The sequence below is a fragment of the Phocoena phocoena genome, chromosome 11, assembly GCF_963924675.1.
Source record: "Phocoena phocoena chromosome 11, mPhoPho1.1, whole genome shotgun sequence".
NCBI lineage: Eukaryota > Metazoa > Chordata > Mammalia > Artiodactyla > Phocoenidae > Phocoena > Phocoena phocoena.
Window position 1 is genome coordinate 79,128,376 of NC_089229.1, and position 25,898 is coordinate 79,154,273.

A 25,898-nucleotide genomic window follows, 5' to 3' on the forward strand; every position below is an offset into this window, starting at 1 on the left:
AGATGTCAATTACAGGAAGAGATCTGTAAAAAACAGAAACAGGTGGAGGCTAAACAATACTTAATAACAAAGTGATCACTGAAGAAATCAAAGAGGAAATCAAAAAATACCTAGAAACAAATGACAATGAAAACACGATGATCTAAAACCTATGGGATGCAGCAAAAGCAGTTCTAAGCGGGAAGTTTATAGCAATACAATCCTACCTTAAGAAACAGGAAACATCTCAAATAAACAACCTAACGTTGCATCTAAAGCAATTAGAGAAAGAAGAACAAAAAAAACCCAAAGTTAGCGGAAGGAAATAAATCATACAGATCAGATCAGAAATAAATGAAAAAGTAATGAAGGAAATGATAGAAAGATCAATGAAAATAAAAGCTGGTTCTTTGAGAAGATAAACAAAATTCAAAAACCATTAGCCAAACTCATCAAGAAAAAAAGGGAGAAGACTCAAATCAATAGAATTAGAAATGAAAAAGGAGAAGTTACAACTGACACTGCAGAAATACAAAGGATCATGACAGACTACTACAAGCAACTATATGCAAATAAAATGGACAACCTGGAAGAAATGGACAAATTCTTAGAAATGCACAACATTCCGAGACTGAACCAGGAAGAAATAGAAAATATGAACAGACAGGTCACAAGCACTGAAATTGAAACTGTGATTAAAAATCTTCCAACAAACCAAAGCCCAGGACCAGACGGCTTCACAGGCAAATTCTATCAAACATTTAGAGAAGAGCCAACACCTATCCTTCTCAAACTCTTCCAAAATATAGCAGAGGGAGGAACACTCCCAAACTCATTCTATGAGGCCACCATCACCATGATACCAAAACCAGACAAAGATGTCACAAAGAAAGAAAACTACAGGCCAATATCACTGATGAACATAGATGCAAAAATCCTTAACAAAATACTAGCAAACAGAATCCAACAACACATTAAAAGGATGATACACCATGATCAAGTGGGGTTTATTCCAGGAATGCAAGGATTCTTCAATATACGCAAATCAATCAGTGTGATACATCATATTAACAAGCTGAAGGAGAAAAAGCATATGAGCACCTCAATAGATGCAGAGAAAGCTTTCGACAAAATTCAACACTCATTTATGATAAAAACCCTCCAGAAAGTATAGGCATAGAGGGATCTTTCCTCAACATAACAAAGGCTGCATATGACAAACTCACAGCCAACATGGTCCTCAATGGTGAAAAACTGAAACCATTTCCACTAAGATCAGGAACAACAAGGTTGCCCACTCTCACCACTATTATTCAACATAGTTTTGGAAGCTTTAGCCACAGCAATCAGAGAAGAAAAAGAAATAAAAGGAATCCAAATCAGAAAAGAAGTAACACTGTCACTGTTTGCAGGTGACATGATACTATACATAAAGAATCCTAAAGATGCTATCAGAAAACTACTAAAGCTAATCAATGAATTTGGTAAAGTAGCAGGATACAAAATTAATGCACAGAAATCTCTTGCATTCCTATACACTAATGATGAAAAATCCGAAAGTGAAATTAAGAGAACACTCCCATTTCCCATTGCAACAAAAGGAATAAAATACTAAGGAATAAACCTACCTAAGGAGACAAAAGACCTGTATGCAGAAAACTATAAGATACTGATGAAAGAAATTAAAGATGATACAAACAGATGGAGAGATATAGCATGTTCTTGGATGGGAAGAATCAACATTGTGAAAATGACTCTACTACCCAAAGCAATCTACAGATTCAATGCAATCCCTATCAAACTACCACTGGCACTTTTCACAGAACTAGAACAAAAAAGTTCACAATTTGTATGGAAACACAAAAGACCCCGAATAGCCAAAGCACTCTTGATAACGAAATATGGAGCTGGAGGAATCAGGCTCCCTGATTTCAGACTATACTACAAAGCTACAGTAATCAAGACAGTATGGTACTAGCACAAAAACAGAAATATATATCAATGGAACAGGATACAAAGCCCAGAGATAACGCACGCACATATGGTCACCTCTTTTTGATTAAGGAGGCAGGAATGTACAGTGGAGAAAAGACCGCCTCTTCAATAAGTGGTGCTGGGAAAACTGCACAGGTACATGTAAAAGAATGAAATTAGAACACTCCCTAACACCATACACTAAAATAAACTCTAAATGGATTAAAGACCTAAATGTAAGGCCAGACACTATCAAACTCTTGGAGGAAAACATAGGCAGAACACTATGACATCAATCACAGCAAGATCCTTTTTGACCCACCTCCTAGAGAAATGGGAATAAAAACAAAAATAAACAAATGGGACCTAATGAAACTTAAAAGCTTTTGCACAGCAGAGAAAACCATAAGTAAGACAAAAAGACAACCCTCAGAATGGGAGAAAATAGTTGCAAACAAAGCAACTGACAAAGGATTAATCTGGAAAACATACAAGCAACTCATGCAGCTCAATATCAAAAAAACAACCCAATTCAAAAATGGGCAGAAGACCTAAATAGACATTTCTCCAAAGAAGATATACAGATTGCCAACAAACACATGAAAGAATGCTCAACAACATTAATCATTAGAGAAATACGAATCAAAACTACAATGAGATATCATCTCACACTGGTCAGAATGGCCATCATCAAAAACTCTAAAAACAAAAAATGCTGGAGAGGTTGTGGACAAAAGGGAACACTCTTGCACAGCTGGTGGGAATGTAAATTGATACAGCCACTATGGAGAACAATGTGGAGGTTCCTTAAAAAACTAAAAATAGAACTACTATATGACCCAGCAATCCCACTACTGGGCATGTACCCTGAGAAAACCATAATTCAAAAAGAGTCATGTACCAAAATGTTCATTGCAGCTCTATTTACAATAGCCAGGACATGGAAGCAACCTAAGTGTCCATCAACAGATGAATGGATAAAGAAGATGTGGCACATATATACAGTGGAATATTAGCCATAAAAAGAAACGTAATTGAGTTATTTGTAGTGAGGTGGATGGACCTAGAGTCTGTCATACAGAGTGAAGTAAGTCAGAAAGAGAAAAACAAATACCGTACGCTAACACATATATATGGAATCTAAAAAAAAAAAAAAAAAAAAGGTCATGAAGTACCTAGGGGTAAGATGGGAATAAAGACACAGACCTACTAGAGCATGGACTTCAGGATATCAGAAGGGGGAAGGGTTAGCAGTGACAAAGTGAGAGAGTGGCATGGACATATATAAAATACCAAGCGTAAAATAGATTGCTAGTGGGAAGCAGCTGCATAGCACAGGGAGATCAGCTCGGTGCTTTGTGACCACCTAGAAGGGTGGGATAGGGAAGGTGGGAGGGAGGGAGACGCAAGAGGGAAGAGATATGGGAACATATGTATATGTATAACTGATTCACTTTGTTATAAAGCAGGAACTAACACACCATTGTAAAGCAATTATACTCCAATAAAGATGCTAGAAAAAAAAAACCAATTTCATTTTACATTTTTTTCTCTATTTACTAAATAAATTTTATCTTATTTATTTGGCATTTTTCACTATCTTTTCTAATGAAATCTTTTTTCAAACTCATCAACAATGTCTCAATGCAGCTTGTAGGGGGAAAAAGTGATTGACTACATCTAGTACAGGACAATCAGAAGAATGTTAAGATTCTCTAGCAACCAGGAATGGTGTTAGGAAGGTGCCAGATCCAGCTGCATATTTGAGTAAATGCCTGCATGGGTAGGAGAGGCAAGGGTGTGGAGCCTCTTTCTTCCAAAAGATTGAGGAAAGCTGTGGTTTTAGGTTTCTTACTTCCTATGTTTGGTATGCATAGGTTAATGGATATAGAATATATATTCCATTGGACCAAGAACTTTTATTTTGTTCAGTGCTGTATCTATGATAGTCCTTGACATAAAGAAGAAAGTTAATAATATTTCTTGAATTAAGGAATGAATAAATGCAAAGAGATGTTCATAAAGCTTCTATTAGCAATAGTAATGAGAAGTTGTATTCTGGTTTTTTGTTTTGTTTTGTTTTTCCGGTACGCGGGCCTCTCACTGTTGTGGCCTCTCCAGCTGCGGAGCACAGGCTCCGGACGCGCAGGCTCAGCGTCCATGGCTGACGGGCCCAGCTGCTCCCCGGCATGTGGGATCCTCCCGGACCGGGGCACGAACCCATGTCCCCTGCATCTGCAGGCGGAAACTCAACCACTGCGCCACCAGGGAAGCCCTGTTTTGTTCTTGAGTTACCTAATGATTAATGAAACATCCATCAAAATGTTTATGCTTTAAAAAACATATCTTTAAAGATATTCAGAAAAAAGAGAAGCAAAATAAAACAATTAGCACATGAACTTCTCACGCATGAATTTAGAATGGAAAAGAAATTGTTTCTTTTCTTGTTCCATAATGGGGCATGAATCATCAACATTTACATTACAAAGACCTCTAACCTACCAAGAAAACATTGCTTATTTTTCCTATCTAAGTTACTCTATTTTTTCCATATTACTATCAAGTTGATTGTCAGTATGTTTCTAAGACACCTTGGTTGTAATATTTTACACAATAATTTATGTATCAGATGTATTCCTCTTAGGAGTACTGTAATATCTTTGTGCAAAATGTGAAGCTCAGAATAAATCAATAATATGGAAAGCTATATGAAAAGTATTTACACCAAAGTTCCCTACTATAAGAGAATTTATATAGTTTGCATATTAACTGACTACAAGTATAATATGATAAATTAAATTTAACTTTGTAGGATACGTGATTTGATACCTAATCCTTTAAAGCAAATTGTAATACTTAATGCCTGAAATCTTTAAATTCTCTTTCTAAATGAGTGTCACATAATAATATGAGACAAAGAAGAGGTGAAATGAGTAGCTCTCAACTAAGTTTCTTCAAAATATAATTTGCAAAATATATTTGCAAAGTTATTACATAAACTTTTAAACTCATTCATTGCTAGTGTTCAAAGTAATACACAATAAACACGTTTTCAGCAAAGGAAATATGTGGAGTTAGAGCCAAAAAAAATTTAAGTATCAAATGCTGTGCTTTCCAGAGAAACACAACAATATAAGTACTTTCAAAACATTTAGATACTGTCAGAGTGAAGTAAGTCAGAAACAGAAAAATAAACATCGCATATTAATGCATATTTGTGGACTCCAGAAAAATGGTTCAGATGAATTGGTTTGCAAGGCAGAAATGAGAACAAATGTATGGACACCAAGGAGAGGAAGAGGGGGCGTGGGATGAATTGGGAGATTGGGATTGACATATATGCACTAATATGTATAAAGTGGATGGCTAATAAGGGCCTGCTGTATAGCACAGGGAACTCCACTTCGCTATACAGTAGAAACTAACACAACACTGTAAAACAACTATACCCCAATTAAAAAATAAAAAACATTTAACTTAGAATTCATAAATATAAATGAGTAAAATATAAATTCATCCAAGAATATATCACTTAATATGCCAGGAGAATTATGTAAATTCCAGTATTTTAATTCTTCCAAACCTTAGTCTTAGGAAAAGAAGAAGATGGTCCAGAATAGTTCCTATACTTTTCCCCAACTCAACAACTGTAAAGCTGGTTTGTATTAGTAGAACTAAAAATTCACAACATTATGAAAAAAGAGCCAAAAATCACAGCTGTAAAAACCAGCCATTTTTTAATAACCTTCTCAACAATGGCACAAGTTTCTATATTAGTGTGGTCACAAAAATGACCTTTCGTGTCCCAAGACATATCTACCAATTATTTTAATACCTACCAAATATTTTAATACCTTGGAATTTTTAAAAAAGTGCTTTTCACTTAAATTCTGGATCTACTTCTTTTTCTACTTTTATCCAAATGACTTGTTACAGGAAGCTTTTTGACATTAAATTATCAGCTAATTAAAATGAAATCAACTTCTATCATGTCTAGGAATGAAGCTGAATCAATAAAATTGTCTATATTCCACATATGGTAGAAGATTTTTTAAACATTTATTGTAATAATTAACAATAAAAAAATAAACTAAATGCCTATTTATACAGGTATAGTTAAACCAATTATGGGGTGTGTGTGTTTGTATATATACATATATGTATATATATGTGTATGTATATGCATATATACGTCTGTATATATGCATATACGTGTGTGTGTATATATATATGTATAAACACATATATATACATATATATATATATATATACACACTGTGGAATACTATAGAACAATGACAATAATAGGATAAGTTTATATATACTGACATGAAAATATATACTGACAAGTAAATATAGCAAGAAACAAAACAACAGATTGAGTAGAACAACATTTTTCTAAAAGGAAATCAAAATTTTACAGCATGAGTATACGTGTGTGTAAATATAAAGAAAAACCTCTAGAAGGATGCACATCACACCATTCTCACTGGTTACTTCTGGGGAGAATTTTTTGAATTTGATTTCAACAAGAATGTATTCCTTAATTACCTGGTGGAAAAAAATGATCTAACGTGAAATTTGGGGGGGGGGAAAATTTTGTTATTAAACTCTCAATTTACTTTAAATGATTAAGCTTATGCAGGCTTAGCTTACCCAGAATAATACTGCATATATCACTGATACTGACATTTATTATAATTTTTATTATTACTTAAATGTACCCAAATCTATTTAATTTGTTTAAGAACAAAAGCTATGACAATAATTTTCAGATTTATATCACACTTTTTTTTTTCTACAAAAGGTGGAACCAGAGTAAAGACCAAACAAGCTAATAATCTAGCAATTAATTCTACAGTATTTTGTTTTCAAACTTCAATCCTGTGTTCTCAAACATTCTGTACGTTCTCAAATGCAGAGCAACATCTAGCATTACCTTTGTAATCTACTAAGTATGCTTTCAATGAACACTTATTAATCAGTTGAAAGGAATTCTATACCGAAATAAGACTACACTATAATTCTATAATTTGTGTAGCATATGTCTATGTGTGTAATTTTTTTTTACTAAAGTTTGCCAAAGTTTAAAAGAATAAAGAAAACAGACTCTCAAACCGCTACCTTATATTCATCCACAATAATGCTGAGGGCTTCATGACCAGCTTTCCTCATGTCTTCCAATTCTTGCTTATGTTTTTCCTGAAAGAAAGCAAGAAACTAAGCCATGATTTGTTCTTTTGACAAAATAACAACACACCATTGACTTTTGCATCTATAAGTGATTGAGTAGCTTGTGGCACACAGCTGCAAACAAACAGAAAAACTATTAAAAAAAAAAGTTCTGTTTAAAAGCACTCTGGAGGGCTGTGGCAATGAGAAATTAAAGGGAAACAATAACTAAGAAAGGAAAACCATGCTGAGAGGTAAGGTAACACATGGCAATGGTGTTATCCCTTAGGGCATTTGGCAATTCTGGACCTGGATCTAGAGACAGGAGGTCCTGTGTTACTTCAACAAGCCAGAACCTTTTTTTTTTTTCCATTACTTCTCTAGTAACATATACATGCCAATAGTTTAATACATAATAAAGTTTGAGAACCACTGGATTAAGGTAATCAACCCCCCATTCGACCTTCCTAGGAAAGCAGAGGCTTACCTCTCTTTGGAGAATGTTAACATCCTACACAGAGCCTTTCCAATTTTTCAAACACAATGTACAGCTTTCAATGCAAAATTATCAGAGATGGTAACAGATGAGACCAAAGAAACAGAAAACAGAAAAGGCAAAAGAAACAGACCCATGTGTGATTCAGAAATTACTTATCAAAGAGTTTAAAATATGTATGAATAATACATTCAAGAAAATAGAGAAGAAATGGAGAAAACAGATAGGATTGAGATTTTCTTCAGAGAACCGGGATTCGTAAAACAGAAATTCTACAGTGAGAAAAAATGTATTATTAACAATACAATAGATGAGGTAAATAGTAGGTGAAACAGCAGAAAGCAGGATCAGAGAACCAAAAGACAGTGGGGGAAAAAAAAGAAACTACAGCAGAAAGAGAAATAAGTGATGGAAAATACAAAAAAAAAAACTTTAAAAAGACATGGGACAGGTAAAAAGATCAAATATACACGTAACAGAAGAATTGTTAACAAATAATCCAAAGAAAGATGAAAAAAATTAAATGTAGCAGGATGGCAACAATAGAGTGATGAAGAAAAATAGAAAACAAAAATTTCTAACATTATGCATGAATTCAGGGTATTACAAAACCTACAGATATTTCTAATAAGCAGTATTATTAAATATTAGAGCAATAAATATGAAATTTTAGATGAAATGAAAAAACTCCTATGAAAAAACACAACTTAACAAAACTGAAAGAAGATGAAATAAAAACTCTGAAGAGTCCTATATGTGTTTTAAAAAAATTGAACCTGTATTAATTTAAAAACCAAACAAAATAAAACTTCCGACCATGGAAACCATAAGCCCAGATGATTTAACAGGTTGATTTTAATAAACATTTAAGAAACAAGTAACAGAAACCTTACACAAAATCTTCCAGAGAATAAAAAAAGAGGGAATACTTCCCTACATATTTTATTAAGACAGCATATCCCTTATACTAAAATCTGTAAAGATAAAATTATGAACCAATCTCTTTTATGAAAACAGAAGCTAAAATTCCACATAAAATATTAGCAGATGGAATCTAGCAATACATTAATAAGATAATACATCTCAACCAAGTGGGATTTATTTTAGGAATGTCAGGTAGGTAGAAGTGATGTACACCATTTCAAGCTTGAACCACAAAACCTCCAACACAATCCTCCACACATTCCCATTTTCCCCCTATTTGCTTGCTGATGTCAATGCCTAAGATGACAATTAAAGTCATGTGCTGCGAAGAGCAGCAGGGCCTCTATCAGCCTGGGACCCTGAATGACTGTACCATCACCCCAGTGGACTTGGAGAGAAAATTAACTATATTTAGGGAAAAGATAACACCAACAGTTCCTGTTCATTTACTGCCACCCCTTTCTCATTTATAAGCTCCCCTCATTTACTATGCCTTACTTATTCACAAGTTCTATTTCATTATCAAATTCTAATTGCCATTTCCAGTATATCACTTTATGTATCTTTCTGTTGCTAAGTCATTCTTTCCCAAAACAGCCTAAACATAAAGGACCAACAAGGGCACTTATTATAAACACTGATTTTTGTTGGTATGATTATCAATCTATGGCTCACGGTAGCAATCTTTTTAAAGTCATTTTCCCATTTCTGTCAGAGTTGTTTCAGTAAAAACTAAATAACATAGCAGCTAAATCCAATTACCTGGTAAAGCAAGCTCATACGTTCTATTATACTAAAAAGCAAACACATGTAGGCAGCACTACCAACTCATCACTTTGGAACTCCCATTCAGGTCAGGTTATCTCACTAATGGTATGTGACTGTCTCATAAAATGACCTAGGAGGGCAAAAGCATCAATTTCTATGCTGAATATTAACATAGTTTTTGTTCTTCTTAGTTTTTAAGATTAAAAAAAAGTAAATAGAAACATTTTTCTGACACTTTCTTTTCACATCATAGTGGAACATCTTAGGCAGTTCTTGGGATGCATATATTATACCTTAAGACCAATGATTTATGACAAAGTCATATAAAACAGGTTACATGGTCAAACAAATTGTGGAAATTAACAATATATATTAAAATATTAGACCTCCTACAAACCCACAAGTAAAGAAATTTGTTGAACTTTACTAAAACCAGCATTTTTCAGACTTAACTAATTAAATATTAATTTACTTTTTTTCTCTCTCTTGACAATACCTATTACCAACTAATCAGTTCAGAATTGAAACTGAGAACCAAAAAGGTCAAGAAAGCTTTCTAGAGTTAATCAGTCTAAAGCAAAGCAAATTAACCTAGATCCACTAAGTGAAACTGAGAATATAATCTTTTACCTCAGTAATTAGAAATTGAAGATGAATATGCACCATTTCAATTATAAAGTTTGATCATTCAACAACTATGTTCTGAATAATTAACCATTAAAAAGTATTAGTGTGCCATTTAAGGCACACATAGAGTACATTATATTAAGCAATTCTTATAAAAGGTTTTTTTCTAATAGACATTTTATAAATGATCAAAATGTTCTATGACATTATATTTTATTATAATTGAAAATAAACACTTAGTCAACGGCTGTATCTTCTCACATAGAAGGAACAGCAATCCAGTGCTTTGCATAGTGCCTTAGAACACAGCAGCTGTTCACAAATGTTTGTTGGATTACGCTGAAATTCTCATTATTGACATAATGGATTTCTATAATCATTTTAGATATCAGAACTAAAATTTTGAAATTATATTCAATGTGTACTTCATAAGAAATTTTTACATAATGTAGAGATGCTCAGTGATATTCATCATCATTCAAGATAGAAAATGTAGACTGAGAGTACCATGAAATTTACAGTTACCGATCACCTAAAATTTTCCCAGATGCCATTAGTTTATACCAAATTTTCTTTGTAAGCATTATGTTTAATTTAAACAATAACTATGTGCCTGACTCTGCTAGCCTCTGGGGACAAAAAGATGATGAAAATATAATAGTTATCTTCAGCCTAGTAATACAGAAGATTGACTAACCTGTATACAGTAACTTGAAAGTGATAATGAGTACGAAAGGATTTTGTTAATGAAGACAAAAATAAGATATTATTACTGCTGCTACTAGAATCACATTTGCTACTGCTACTTTTCAATAATGAACAAAACCCCTAGACCAAAGATCAGCGAAACCATAGAAGGCTAAATAACACATAAACAAACTAGAAGAAACAAAAAACTACAGAATACTCTACCCAACAACAACAGAATACACATTATTCTCAAGTGGAAATGGAACAATCTCCAGGATAGACTATATGGTAGGCCACAAAACAAGTCTTAATACATTTTTAAATACTGAAGTCAAAGTATGCTCTTTGACCATAAGGGAATAAAATTTGAAATAATCAATAGTGGGAAACTTGAGAAAATTCACAAATGTGTAGAAATTAACACATTCCTAAATAACCAATGAGTAAAAGAAGAAATCACAAGGAAAATTAAAAATCTATATATAAAAAAGAAGAATTTCAAATCAATAACCTAACCTTTCACCTTAAAGAACTAGAAAAAGAAGAGCAAACTAAACCCAAAGCAAGCATAATGAAGGAAATAAAAAGATTAGAAAGAAAATAAATAAAAGAATAGAAAAAAATAGAGAAAATCAACTGGACCAAAGTTGGTTCTTTAAAAAAAAGTCAACAATATTGACAAATCTTGATTGACCAAGAAAAAAAAAAAAGAGAAACAAAAAGGAGCATATGAAAATATTATGAATAACTGTATGCCAATAAATTAGATAACAAGGTTGTAATGAACAAATTCCTAGAAATATGTAAACTACCAAAATTGACTCAAGAAGAAATAGAAGACCAAACAGACTTATAACAAGAGAATAAATCAGTAATCAAAAAACTTCACACAAAGAAAATCCCTTCTAAAAAAAAAAAAAAAGAAAGAAAATCCCTTCTTTCAGATGACTTCAGTGGTGAATTCTAACAAATGTTTATTAAAAGGATTAACATCAAGATTTTTCATAATTTTCCCCAAAATAGATGAGGAAATATGTTCTAACTCATTCTATGAGGCCAATATTACACTAATCCAAAGCCACACAAAGACAACACAAAAAAAGACGAAGTGATGTGTCTTATGAATATGGATGAAAAATTCCTCAAAAAAATAGCAGCAAGCAGAATCCAACAGCATATTAAAAAGACTACACCTAGGATCAAGTGTAATTTATCTCAGGAATGCAAAGGTGGTCCAACATACAAAAAGCATCCATTTAATACACCACATTTAAACAATGAAGGAAATAAAACCCCACATGATCATCTCAGTATGCAGAAGAAGAGTGACAAGATCAAGCATATTTTCACTATAAAAATACTCAACAAACTAGGAATAAAATACAGTATCCTCAACCTGATAAAGGGCATTTGTGAAAAACCCACAGCTAACATCATAATATGGTCAGACTAAAAACTTTCCCCTAATATCAGGAACAAGACAAGGCTGTACACTCTTGCCACCTCTATTAAACATTATACTGAAATTCTAGCAAGGGCATTAGGCAAGAAAAATAAATAAAAGGCATCCTTGGAAATTATTATATCAGAAATGAAGAAGTAAAACTATCCTTATTTTCAGAAGACATGATTTTACACATGGGAAACTGTAAAAAATTATTAGATCTAATAAACAAAACACTATTAAATCTAATAAGTTAAACAAAGTTATAAGAAACAAGGTCAAGACAAAAATCAGTTGTATTTCTATATACTTGCAATGAACAAACTAAATATGAAATAAAGAAAACAATTCCATTTACAATAGTATGAAAAATGATAAAATACTTAGAAATATTTTTTTACCAAAGATGTATAAAACTTTTACACTACAAACGACAAAACACTGTAGAGTCTTAAAACATGTAAAGACATCCCGTGTTCCTGGATTGGAAGACTTACTCGTTAATCCCAAAATTTATCTGTAGATTCAATAAAATCCCTATCAAAATACCAGTGACTTTATTTTGCAGAATCAGACAAGCTCATCCTAAAATTCATATAGAATTGCAAAGGATTATGAGTAGTTAAAATAATCTTGAAAAAGAAGAGCAAAGTTGGTGGACTTATACTTCCCAATTTCAAAACTTAGCACAAAGCTGAAGTAACCAAAACAGTGTGGTACTGGCATAAGGACAGAGAGTCCAGTGGAAAACAAAAATGAGACTCCCAAAATAATCCCATACATCTATAACCAATTGATTTTTGACAAAAGTAAACAAGTCAATTCAATAGCAAGAGAATAACCTTATCAGCAAATGATGGTGGGATAACTAGACACACATGCAAAAGGATAAATCTGGAACCCCACTTCACATATGTATAAATATTAACTCAAAATAAATCAAATTCCTTAATATAAAAGCTAAAACTATTAAATTCTTGTAGGAAAAATAGGTGCATACCTTTGTAACCTTGGATTAGGCAACAGTTTCTAAAAATATGACACTATAAGCACAAGTGAACGATTTTAAAAATACATAAATTTAAAACTTTGTGCATCAAAGGACAGTATCAAGGAAGCAAAAAAGCAGCCCACTAAATATGTGTAAATAATATATCTAAGAAAGGTCTGGTATCCAGAATGTATACAACTCTCATAACTCAGCAACAAAAAGACAACCAAATTTTATAAATAGGCAAAGAACTTGAGTTGATATTTCTCCAAAGATACAAACGTTCAACACCATTAGCCATTATGAAATTCAAGTCAAAACCACTGGCATCCACTAGCATGGCTATAACTAAATAGACAGAAAATAAGTGTTGGCAAGGAGGTGGAGAAACTGAGACCCTCACACCTTGCTGGCTGAAATGTAAAATGGTGTTTCCACAGTGAAAAACATTTTCGCAGTTCCTCAAAAAAATTAAACATAGACTTACCAAACGTCCCAGAAATTTCACTCCTAGTTATATACCTAACGGCACTGAAAATATACATTCACACAATACCTTGGACACAAATGTTCTATCAGCATTATTAATAATAGCAAAAAAAGTAAAAACAATGTAAATGTTCAGCAGCTAATAAATAAACAAAATGAAGTATTATCCATACAAGGGAATATTATTCACCCATAAAAGGAATGAAACGATACATGCTTTAACATGGAAGAACCTTGAAACCATTATGCTAAGTGGAAGTAGCTAGACACAACTGGCCACATATTGCATGATTTCATTTTATATGAAATGTCCAAAATAGGTAAATCTAGAGACAGCAAGTACATTAGCAATTGCCAGGTGCTGGGGGAGAGGGAACTAGGGAAGAACTGATTAATGCACACAGGACTTCTTCTTGAGGTGATGACACTATCTGGCACTAGATACTAGTGACAATACAACAACATTGTGAATATACTAAAAAACACTAAACTCTACACTTTAAAATATTTTAAATGGTGAATTTTATATTATGCAAATTTTATCCTAATACAAAAAAAACACACATGCAAGAAAGAAATAGTATCAATTTAATTTCTAAACTGAAAGGTGTTTTTCTTTGATTTTGTTATTCATTTCTAATTTTGTTTCATTCTGATCAGAGAATGCTGGTTTTATAATTTTACTTCTTGGAATTCAGTGGGGTGAAAGATTCCTCATAAACAACCAAGAGAATAACATTCTCTTTTTGAATGCCACGAACCACTTGCAGCTTTTAAAATTGAAAATCAGTTAGCTGTATATAAATCCTGATTCACATTTTCTTTCTTTGAATATCTTAATTATGTTACATTATTTTTTGGTATAAAGTGTTTTTTTAAAAGTCTGCCATGGATCTAATTTTCTTTATTTTATATTTAGATTGATTATACAATTTCTCTTCCAGAGTCACTTTTGAGAATAAAAGGGTTTCTATTAATAACTGCACTAGGATAACTAGGATAAATAAGAACTATCCTGAGCAAACCAAAAAGCAGAGTCATTGTAGTTACAGACTTCCAAGGTGTTCTTTTGAAGGATACTTTCTTTAAAGTCACTAGATTGTATCTCATAATTGGCTGGGGTCTATTTTCCCAGGTACACATGTGCACTTTTTTTTGTCTATCAGCTATATCTTCTTATTTAATTCCTCTTTTCTCATTTCTGAACCATTCTACTTCTGATTTATGCTATTCTTCAAATGCTTCCATCGTTGTACTCAGTTCCACAACAATCCTTTTCTCGTATCCACGTACCAGTTCACCCGTAGGTATTCCTGAATAAGGAGTTGAGGTTAGCCTGAAGAACTCTCCCAGTTTCACGATTCTAGGGCTCCCTCTTCTATTGCTATTATAAGGTAATTAAAATTTTTTCCAGGGTAGCCACTTCTCCAGTACTTTCTGATATCTGCTTTCTCTGAACCCCTCCCTTACCAGTATCTGAACATTCTCCTTCCTTCAGTGTCTGTACTACTCCCTACCATTCCCCTTACCATGCACCTCTGTACTTTAAGAAGGGTACTTTCTCGGTATTTCCAAAAGAAATGAGGACTCAGAGCACTCAGCCAGTTTTAGCTGTTGTCCTCAGATCTGTCTTCTAACTCCCCTACTCTGATTGGGAACTGTTTCTTTTGGGGTGTCAATATTTGGGTCTCTAGGCCCTCATGACCACCCTAAATCCCATTTATGTTCCCCTCCATCACTCAAGCACAGATGTGATAGACATGCACGTCTTGTTGCTGTCAATAGTTCAGCTCTACCAGCTTGTGCTCCAGAATTCATATAAACACAACTGTCATCTCTTTTTTTCTTTTGAAGATGGTGTTTATGGATTTTTTTTCCTTTATCTTAGTCTAATTTTGTAAGGAAATCTGAAAGATTCAAAAACTATGCCTCTGCTGCTGCCAATCACCATGCCAAATCCACCCCTTATCGTTCTTGAAATATTTTCTTTACTTGGTTCTTCTCCTTCTCAGTCTGTCCTGTTGGCTCCTTTTCATTGCCCCAATCTTGAAATGTAGGAGTTCCCCGAGGATGAGATCTCTTCTTTAACTGTTCAACTTCTAATTAACCTTAAGTATTATCAATGTACAACTCAAATTATATATCCAACCCTGCCATGGCTGACCCTCAGATTTATTTATCTAGCTGCCTATTAACGTCTTTAAACATATATCTATAAGAAATCTCAAAGTTAACATGTCCAATGTCAAACCTTTTATTTTCCTCCACCAAACTTCCAGTTGCTCAGACAAAAAATCCTAAAATCGTTTTTAATTTCTCTCCTTTTTTCCCTCACAATCCACATGCAATACCTCAGAAGTCCTACTGGCTTGATCGTTATATTTATTTCTTTAACAGACTCTGAAATAATATGACTGTGTGCCAGGCACTGTTCTAAACCCTTTGCAAATATCGGTTCATTTATTTTACTTATTTAAACCTAATATCTCCATCTCATGATCTAAAGTCTGAGCACTGGTCAACACTGCCACTGCTACTTCTCTAGTCCACACCACAATCATTTCCCAACATCTTTGCCTCTTTGAGTCTGCCCTTCCTCCAATACTGCAGCCAAAACAGTCCTTTAAAACTGCAATCACAAAGAATGTAAGTTTTATGATGGCAGGAATCGTTCACCACAATATCCACAGCACCTAAAATAGTAGCAGGCACAGTGTGGATGCTCAATAAATATCTGTTAAATAATGAAATATCACACATCTGATCAACATTCCTAAGTAGCTTCCACATTACTGCAAATAAACTCTATAATCCCTCCCATAACCCAAAGCTATACCCCTCTCTACCTAAGTCTCTCTATCTGTTGTCATTGGCCTTCCTCAAGTCGTTACAAGCACATTCTTACCATAAGGCTATTGAACTTGTTATTCGCGATGCTTGATATACTCTTCACCCCAGATATCCCACACTCATTTCCTTTGGATACTACTCAAAAACCAGTGTACCAGAGAGATGTTCCCTGACCCACTGTGTATAAAATAGTGCACACTCATCATTGTCCACTAGTCATGCTTTATTTTTAATCATTGCTCCTATCACTACTTATTGTTTTGTACTTATTCTTCATTGCCAGTCTCCCTTATATATTGGGGAAGATACTGATGGCACTCTAGCACTACGGCACTTGAGAAGGTTAGGAAAAGACAGATACTAGGCAGATTTCAAAGTCTAACATTAAGTTCAATTTGGGAAGGTGAAATTTCACTTGCCATTCAATACACGTATCTCAAATGGTGCCTTGTATATATTGTCTGTTCAGTAAATAAGAACTGAATAAAAAAGAGATTGAATGGAAAGGATTTGAAGGCCAAATACATTTGGGAAGTGAGAAGAGTGTTTCATTCTTCATCGGAGAGAGTTATTTAACATCATAGTAAGAATGTTAAAAATGTATTTAAAACTTGGTCTCCAAAAAGGAGGCTACTTAATAGGTTCACATATCTGTTTGTTGAATGAATGAATGAGATTATGATCAATGCTCTTTTTCTGATATAAGCCCAGAATTTAAATTAATAAACACATTAATTAATTAACATCTTTGGGAACGTTTCTAATAAATGAGGGAGTTGGATTAAATCATTTCTAAAATACACTTCCAAATTTCTTAATGCTATTCTATGATATTGTATGCTAAAATCAGATCAATCAACCCACTTTGCTTACTTCAAAGTTACTGATGTTAATCATACAACCACATTGTAACAGTCCAGGCTGCCCAGTTACCAAAAGAAAAACACAGGAATAACCAAAGAGTCATACATGGCCTGAAATTCTTATTTCAAGAATATAGAGCCAGAAACTTACAACTTCTCTTCAAAGTAGTCAAAACCAAATTTGACCTCAATGATAGCTTTCTTTCAAAATGTCAAACCCAAAACTATCACTACAAAGGGAAGATTCAGAAAAATGCTCTCACCTTAAATAAAACTACAGACTTTTAAACAAGAAGAGACTTCAAAGGTAAGCTATTCCAATGTATTCATTTTACAAATGAGGAAACTGAGGCCTAGAGAGGCTAAGAAGTTTGTTCAAGATCACTGAGTTATCCATAAGGGCAGGGTGAGGCCTAAATCACATCTTCTGATAGCCAGCCCAATGTTTATTGAAAAATATCATGACAAAGACTGAACTATTTGAGTATATTCCAAACTGCTCCTCAACAGGTTTGTTTTCTATATAAAAATAACTAACGTGTCATAAGTCACTCCTTCAGATGAAAACAAGACATAAACGGGTCACTCTTGGTAAAACTTGAAATAGTCATTCACCAATTCATTACTGTCAACCAGAAATTCTGGTCTGACAAAAATGTGTAAGGTGCTTTTCAAACATCATCAGAAGCACATTCTAATCAATTCGCTACTACCCACAATCACTCCAATACCAATCTCTTGCCGAAGTTATTAAATATACATAGGTCTAATAGTTTTAATATGCCTGCACGTGATTGGTGTTGAAAAATTATCTTTGAATAAATACATATGTCAATAGGAACCACATAATTAACAAATATAGATGCTTCATGGGAAAATGAGAAATTAGCAATGTTTTAAAAATAACTTTAAAATTTCATTGCTATATTGATGACAAAACTCAATTCAGATATTTGAATCACAATTCATACAAAAAAAAAATTTTAAGCCCAAGCTTATGGGAAGAACATTTTGTAATTCACATTATATTATCGCTGGTCAGTGTGAAATCAAGTAGAACCCATACTAATCACCTCTAATAAGTTAATCCATGCATAGCAGCAGAATCCTCTCCAACAAAGATGGTAAAAGTGAATATTTGGCTGATGTATTTGGAATGACTTACTACAGTACTTTAACAAAAGAGAGAAGGAAGGAAGGTAGGAAGGAAAGAATGGACGGAGGGAGGGACAGGAGAAAGGAAACTCCAAAGTCCAATCAGCCATTCTATTCCACCCATTAGAAAGCAGTTGCTTTTTACCTTCCAAATTCTTTGGCCAAGAGCAAGTCTATAATTAGATGGAACATAATTAGCAGAACATAATTAGCTAATATAGTTTGATTAAGAAAGGTTTCCTAATACACGCTTCATTACCACTTTCTCTGAAGCCACAAGATTATATCCCTTACAAAATAACTAATCAACTATATTGGATAAGGCAGCCATAAACATCTCCAGATATTCCAAAAGGAAATGTGCAGGGCAAGAAATCAAAATGCAGGTAGTGGGATAACATCTAACCAATGCACTGAAAGGTTCTGACTGAGAAATGGTATAAAATCCTCCCAACCAAAATCTGAAGAATCCAACATACCAACATGGCCTAATCGTAAATGTCAGAGAAGCACAAAGTAGATGAGATTATCCCATAGGCACCTACTTTATCAAAACAGAACAAAAACAGCAAAACACGACCTCTCCATCTCTCACCCCACATTTGACAGCTGCAACAAGCTTAGCTGGTTTCTAAAAGAAAGCAGGTTTTACTGGCATGACACAGCATAAGTCTTTCTCACTGAATAAATGTTTCATCTTTACCTCCTCACTCTATCTCATTTCTTAGTTTCCCTATACAATCAGTAACAACAACACATGACAGAATCCTTCAAAATCTTACCAAGTTAGTTTCACAGACGAATTCAAATATTTAGCCAAATATAAAATAGGAAAAAAATATAACACAAGCATGAAAGAATCAGTCTAAAAGTATAAAGTAATATTACATATGGAAATAAAGCATTAGTGCCATAAAGTATAAAGTAATATTACATATGGAAATAAAGCATTAGTGTCATAATAAACTGTACCCAGTACTGAAACAGACACCCTTAATATGTGTGTCCCTTTAGTGTAAGATTTCCAAAATCTTTCAAAGGATTAATTTTCATCTCTGGCCCTATCCCGTTAATGGCCACCTTAACACTGCATGGATTTCATCAGCACACAGATCTAGAACCATCAGCTTTGTGGCCTCCTCTCAATCAAAAACAAGATAAAAAAACAAACTTCTGGAAGTTTTCTAACAGATACAATGATGAAGGTATGCAAAGAACCCCACAATGTGTTCACACCAGCACAGAAGTAATGGATTTTCTATATGCTTACAAAACCCAGATATGGCAATGTCATGTCCATGTCTAAACCAAACTTTTAAGAAAGAATTAGTAGTTAGCAAATGAGAAATGAATAAGCAGGCCACAGCTAATTTCTTGTTCTAAAGATGGAAACAACTACTCAAGTGAAATTCATAAGAGAAGATGATATGTTTATAACAGTGTCATTATTGTTGTCATTATCATTTCTCCATTAGCACAACATCTCCTCTACCAACTACAATCTGTTAAAGAATAAAGGCCAAATCCTGCAAAGTCTGAGAATACGGTCTCTTGCATAACTTTGGCTAAATTCCTGGCTAATTTGTTGATTGGATTGGCTCTACTCCCACTGCTACTTCAATGTCACCTTATTATTTGCTCTAAGAGGAAAGGCAGGAACTCCACTCTGCGCCACATTTAAAAGAAATTACTATTTATCTTCGACTTTGTTAAAGTCTTCAAAGACAAAGTGCCTTGAGAAGCAGATGCTCAAAACTAACTCAAGCCAAACAGAGGACAAAAGAAAGGAATGGAAAGGAGAAGGGGAGGAAAAAAAAAAAAAAAGATGAAGGAAAAGAGGGAGGGAGGAAGGAAGGAGGGATGGAAAGGAGGGAGGAAAAGAGGGAAGAGCAGACAGTTTGCAACAGTTAATGGGAAAAACTTATGCCTTATGTATATATCTACAAACATCATCCAATTCAATAAGGATGTGAACCTCTTCAAAATTCTTCTAATTTCTTATGACTTTTCCCACCTTAAGCCTACTCTCCAAAGTTTGGCTATATTTTAATTCTGGTAACAGAAAGGGACTTTCTAACAACACTGTTTCTCAAAATACTTAACATTTTGATTGAGAAAAGAAAAATGGCTTAATAAAAATCACTTTTTAATGTTTTGGTCATTTGTCTTCATATTCTGAGTGTTTCTGTCCACAGTATTATGATTTGCCTTCACATTTTAAAAGACACTGAGATTCATCTTTGGTGCTTGTAGTGGGTTGAATTGTGACACCACCACCACCCCCAAAATAAGCTATGTTCATTCACATCCTGAGCTCTGGTATCTGTGAATGTAGTTTTAGTTGGAAATAGGGTCTTTGGTATCCCAAGATAAGATTATCTTGGATAAAAAGTGGGCCCCAAGCCTTAAGATTTGTTCCCTTATTAGAAAGGAGAGTGAGATTTGAGACACAGAGATACAGGGATGAAGGCCATAGGAAGATGGAGGAAGAAATGGACTTCAGCTGCTTTAAGACAACGAACATCAGATGTCAGCAGAAGCAGAAAGTGGCAAGGAAAGATTCTCCCCTTAGAACCTTTTGGAGGAAGCACAGGCCTGCCGACGTGTTGATTTTAGATTTCTGACTTCGATAACTGTGAGAGAATAAATTTCTGCTGTTTTAAGCCATCGAGTTTGTGGAACTTTGTAATAGCAGCTTTAGGAAACTAATACAGATTTCAGTGCTGAGAACAGGGGTGATACTGTAACAAATACCTAAAAATGTGAAAGTGGCTTGGAAACTGGATAGAGGAAGAATTTTGAGGTGCAAGACAGAAAAAGCCTAGGCTGTTTTGAAGAGATGGTTCCTAGAAATATGGACACTGAAGGTGATTCTAGTAAGGGCTCAAAGGAAGTGAAGAGCATAGTAGAGAAAGCTATCATCCCAGAGAATATGATGAAATTCCACATTTAGTCACAGTCTTCTAAACAAAGCATTGAAGGTGTGGCCTTGTTTCTCCTTGCTGCTCATGGTAAAATGCAAGAGGAAGAGAGAAAAACTGAGAAAGGATACATTAAGCAAAAAGGTACCAGCACTTGAAGATTTGGGAGGTTCTCGGTCTATCAGATTGCAACGGATGCTAGAATTAGAAAACTCACTTTTGTGAATTTGCTCTGAAAGGTGGTGACTAGACAAGTTTTTGCTCAAAAGATTAGGTATGTCACTCATGGATCCAATCAATTATCCCAGCAGAAGCCACAGAAAAGAAATGGGATTATACAGAAAGGCTCTATGGAGAATACACCTGTCTAATGGCATGAATCCTCTCAACTTACACAGGAGATCCACAAGGCTTTTAAGAATGTTATACCAGCAAGCCTGGATGGACTGAAAGAGACAGAAATGGAAGGAAATGAAAGAAGACTATTGGATTTCTGGGATTCTACAAGGAGGAAACAGGCTGATAGTGCTATGTGGCTGCAAACATGCATTACCTTTAAGAAAAAGGAGGATGACCCTGAGGGCAGAGCCATGGGTACAGAGGCTAGGGCCATGGGCCCAGATGCAGAAGCTCAAGCCATGGGTGCAGAGGCCTGCAGAGTCAGACACAGAAGGTGACAAAGCCATGAGTGTAGAGGGTGAACAAGCCACAGCCATGAGCACAGTGGGCAAATGAGCTGCAGTCATGGGCCCAGATACTGACCAAGCCAAAGCCACAGTTCCAGAGGCTCACTAAGCTGGAGCTTTGGGTCCACAGGGTGGAGCATCAAGCCACAGAGAATTATTCTCAGGGCTTAAAACATCACAGACCTTGCCCTTCTGTTTTTCAATCTTACTTAGATCTGCTGACCCCCTTTTTACTTCCAGTTTCTCCCTTTTGAAATAGGAATGCCTATCCCACACCTGCTCAACCACTGTATTCTAGGAAGTTGATGACTTGTTTTATAGTTTGACAAATGTACCAATGAAGAAGAATTCTGCCCCAGGATGGATCATATCCAGTCTCAGCCACATCTGGTTTATATAATTTCGATGATAACACTTGGGATTTTCTAGCTAATGATATTTAGATGAGATTTTGGACTTAGAGCTGATGATGAAATGACCCGAAATTTCTGGGGATGTTGGAATGGGGTGAATGTATTTTGCACTTTGGAAGGGCAGGAATTTGGGGAGGTCTAGGGGGCAAACTCTAATGGGTTGAACTGTGTCCTTAAAAAGATATATCCATGTTCCTAATTTCTGGTACCTATCAATGTAACTTCATTTAGAAAATAGTCTTTGTAGTTATAATCAAGTTAAGGACTGTGAAATGAGATCATCTTGGATTTACAGTGGGCCCTAAATCCAATAATTGGTTTCCTCTTTTTTTTTTTTTGAGGTATAATTGATATATAACATTATATTAATTTCAGGTGTACAAAATAATGATTCAATATTAGTATATATTGCAAAATGATCACAAGAATAGGTCTAGTTAACATCGGCCACCACACATAGTCACAAACTTTTTTTCTTGTAATGAGAATTTTTGAGATCTATTCTCTTAGGAACTTTTAAATATGCAACACAGTATTTTTAACTATAGTTATTATGCTTTACGTTATATCCCCAGGACCCACTTATTTCATAGCTGGAATTTTGTGCCTTTTGACCCCCTTCACCCATTTTGCCCACTTCCCACCCACTGCCTCTGGCAACCACCAATCTGTTCTATCTATAAGCTTGGTTTGGTTTTCTTTTTAAAATTCCACACATAAGTGAGATGATACAGTATTTGTCTTTCTGTCTGACTTATTTCACTTAGCCGAATGTCCTCAAGGTCCATTCATGTTGTCACACATGGTAAGACTTCCTTCTTTTGATGGCTAAATAATATTCCCTTGCATATATATATCAATCTTCTTTATCCATTCATCTGTTGATGGACACATAGGTTGTTTCCATATCTTGGCTACTCTAAATAATACTGCAGTGAACACGGGGTACACATATCTTTTTCAGTTAGTATTTGTATTTTCAGATAAACACCCAGAAGTGGAACTGCTGTATCATAATGGTAGTTCTATTCTTAATTTTTTGAGGAACCTCCATATTGTTTTCCACAGTGGCTGCACCAACTTACATTCCCACCAACAGTGCATAGGGTTCCCTTTTCTCTGCATCCTCAGAAACACTTGTTATTTCTTGTCTTTTTGATAATAGCCATGCCAACAGGTGTGAGGTGGTATCTCACTGTGGTTTTAATTTGCATTTCCCTGATAATTTATGCTGAGCATCTTTCCACATACCTGTTGGCCATTATTAAGTCTTTTTTGGGAAAATATCTATTCACGTTTCTACCTATTTTTTTAATTTTTTCTTTTCTTTTTTTGTTATTGAGTTGCATAAATACATTATACATTTTGGATCTTAACCCCTTAATAAGTATGAGATTTACAAATATTTTCTCCCATTCAATAGGTTGCCTTTTCATCTTGTTAATGATTTCCTTTACTGTGCAGAAGCTTTTAAATTTTATATAGTCCCACTTGTGTATTTTTGCTTTTCTTGCCTTTATTTTTGGTGTCAGATCCTAAAAATCATCACCAAGCCCAATGCCAAGGAGCTTACCGCCTATGCTCTCTTCTAGGAGTTTTATAGTTTCAGTCTTTAATACATTTTCAGTTAATTTTTGTGTACGGTGTAAGAGAGTGGTGCAGTTTCACTCTTTTGCATGTGGCTGTGCAGTTTTCCCAACACGATTTATTGAAGAGACAATCCATTTTCCATGGTATATTCTTGACTCCCTCAACATAAATTAATTGGTCATATATGTGTGGGTTCTAGATTCTCTATGCTGTGCTACTGATCTATGTGTCTGTTTTTATGCCAGTAACATACAGTTTGACACTACAGCTTTGTAATAGAATTTGAAATCGGGGGTAAGATGTCTCCAGCTTTGTTCTTCTTCCTTAAGATTGCTTTAGCTCTTCAGGGTCTTTTGTAGTTCCATAGAAATTTCAGAACAGTTTTTTCTATTTCTGTGAAAAAATGCCATTGGAATTTTGATAAGGATTGCACTGAATCTGTAGATTACTTTGGGTAGTATGGACATTTTAACAATATTAATTGTTCTAATCCATGAGCACAGAATATTTTTCGATTTAGTTGTGTCTTCTTCAGTTTCTTTCATTAATTTCTTATAGTTTGCAGTGTAAAGTTCTTTCACCTCTTTGGTTAAGTTTACTCCTAGGTATTTTATTCTTTTTGATTCAATTGTAAATGAGATTATTTGCTTAATTTCTCTTCCTGATAATTTTTATTAGTGTATAAAAGTTCAACAGATTTTTGTATATTGATTTTGTATCCTATAACTACTGAATTCACTTATTAGTGCTAACAGTTTTTTGGTGGAGTCTTTAGAGTTTTCTATATATTATATCCTGCCATCTGCAAATACTGTCAGCTTTACTACTTCCTTTCTAATATGCGTGGCTTTTATTTCTTTTCCTTGCCTATTTCTCTGGCTAGGACTTCCTATTTCTCTGGCTAGGACTTCCAGTACTATGTCAAATAAAAGTGGTTAGAGTGGGCATCCTTGTTCCTGATCTTAAAGGAAAAGCTTTCAGCTTTTCACCATTGAGTACTGATTGGTTTCAGGGAAAAGGTCATTTGACAAAAGAACAAAATGGAGTTTTGCTGCCAGAAGCAAGGAATATCAGTGGCCACCAAAAGCTGGAAGAGGAAAGGCAAGACTCTCCGCTAGAACCTTCAGAGGGAGTGTTAATTTCAGACTTTTGAACTTTGAGAGAACAAATTTCTGCTATTTTAACCCACCTTGTTTGTCACAATATGTCATATAAGCACTAAGAATCTGTTACAGTACTTTTAATGTCCCTCTTTGAAAGAATTTCTTCCTTTACTCACCAACAAACCTCAAGTGCCTCACTATTCTTTGTCCCAGGAGACTCAGTATATTGACACAATAAGATATTTCTCTTAATGATGCCACAACACAGCCTTTTCTGGATTTCTTCTTACCTAATTGTTTAAAATAATAACTATTATTTATCTAATGGGTTATCTCTCTTAAATAGAATATTGGCAATTTAATACAGATCTCAATCATCGTCATCATCATCATAGTAACAACAGCAGATCTTTAAAACAAATGGCAGATTATACACAAATATTTACTGTTGCTATCACCCCAAAGGCAACTAAAATACCTGAAAAGAGTTTTGGCTTTTTTATTTTCTTTTTCTCATTTGTTTTGTTTTGTTTGTAATAAGACAAGGCTACAAAATCAAAGAGTCAAAGAGTTGAAAAACAGAAGATGGCAAGAAGATGGATATGCACTGGCTGAAACAGCAAAACCAAGAAAGCCAAATCTTAAGGAAGCAATATGCAAAGCTGAGAAGTAATTCAATAATACTGCAGAAACCCCCAAACACTCTGGATTTGACAGCAGCAAGTACTCTGGAAGTGAAGGTAAAGGGGATGTTAAGAACAGG

At 34.4% G+C, this 25,898-nt stretch overlaps 1 protein-coding gene across 5 annotated transcripts in view; it reads right to left on the bottom strand.

Moving 5' to 3' along the window:
• CCDC91 (coiled-coil domain containing 91) overlaps window positions 1-25,898 on the bottom strand; it is a 288,403-nt gene that overhangs the window by 183,320 nt on the left and 79,185 nt on the right. For 4 of the 5 annotated variants that reach the window (XM_065886922.1, XM_065886923.1, XM_065886926.1 and 1 more), the window contains one exon: window positions 7,078-7,155. The exons of the other annotated variant lie outside the window; for it this stretch is intronic. In XM_065886922.1, coding sequence (XP_065742994.1) covers window positions 7,078-7,155 — 78 coding nt within the window. The remainder of the gene's footprint in view (window positions 1-7,077; window positions 7,156-25,898) is intronic. 5 annotated transcript variants of the gene reach the window in all.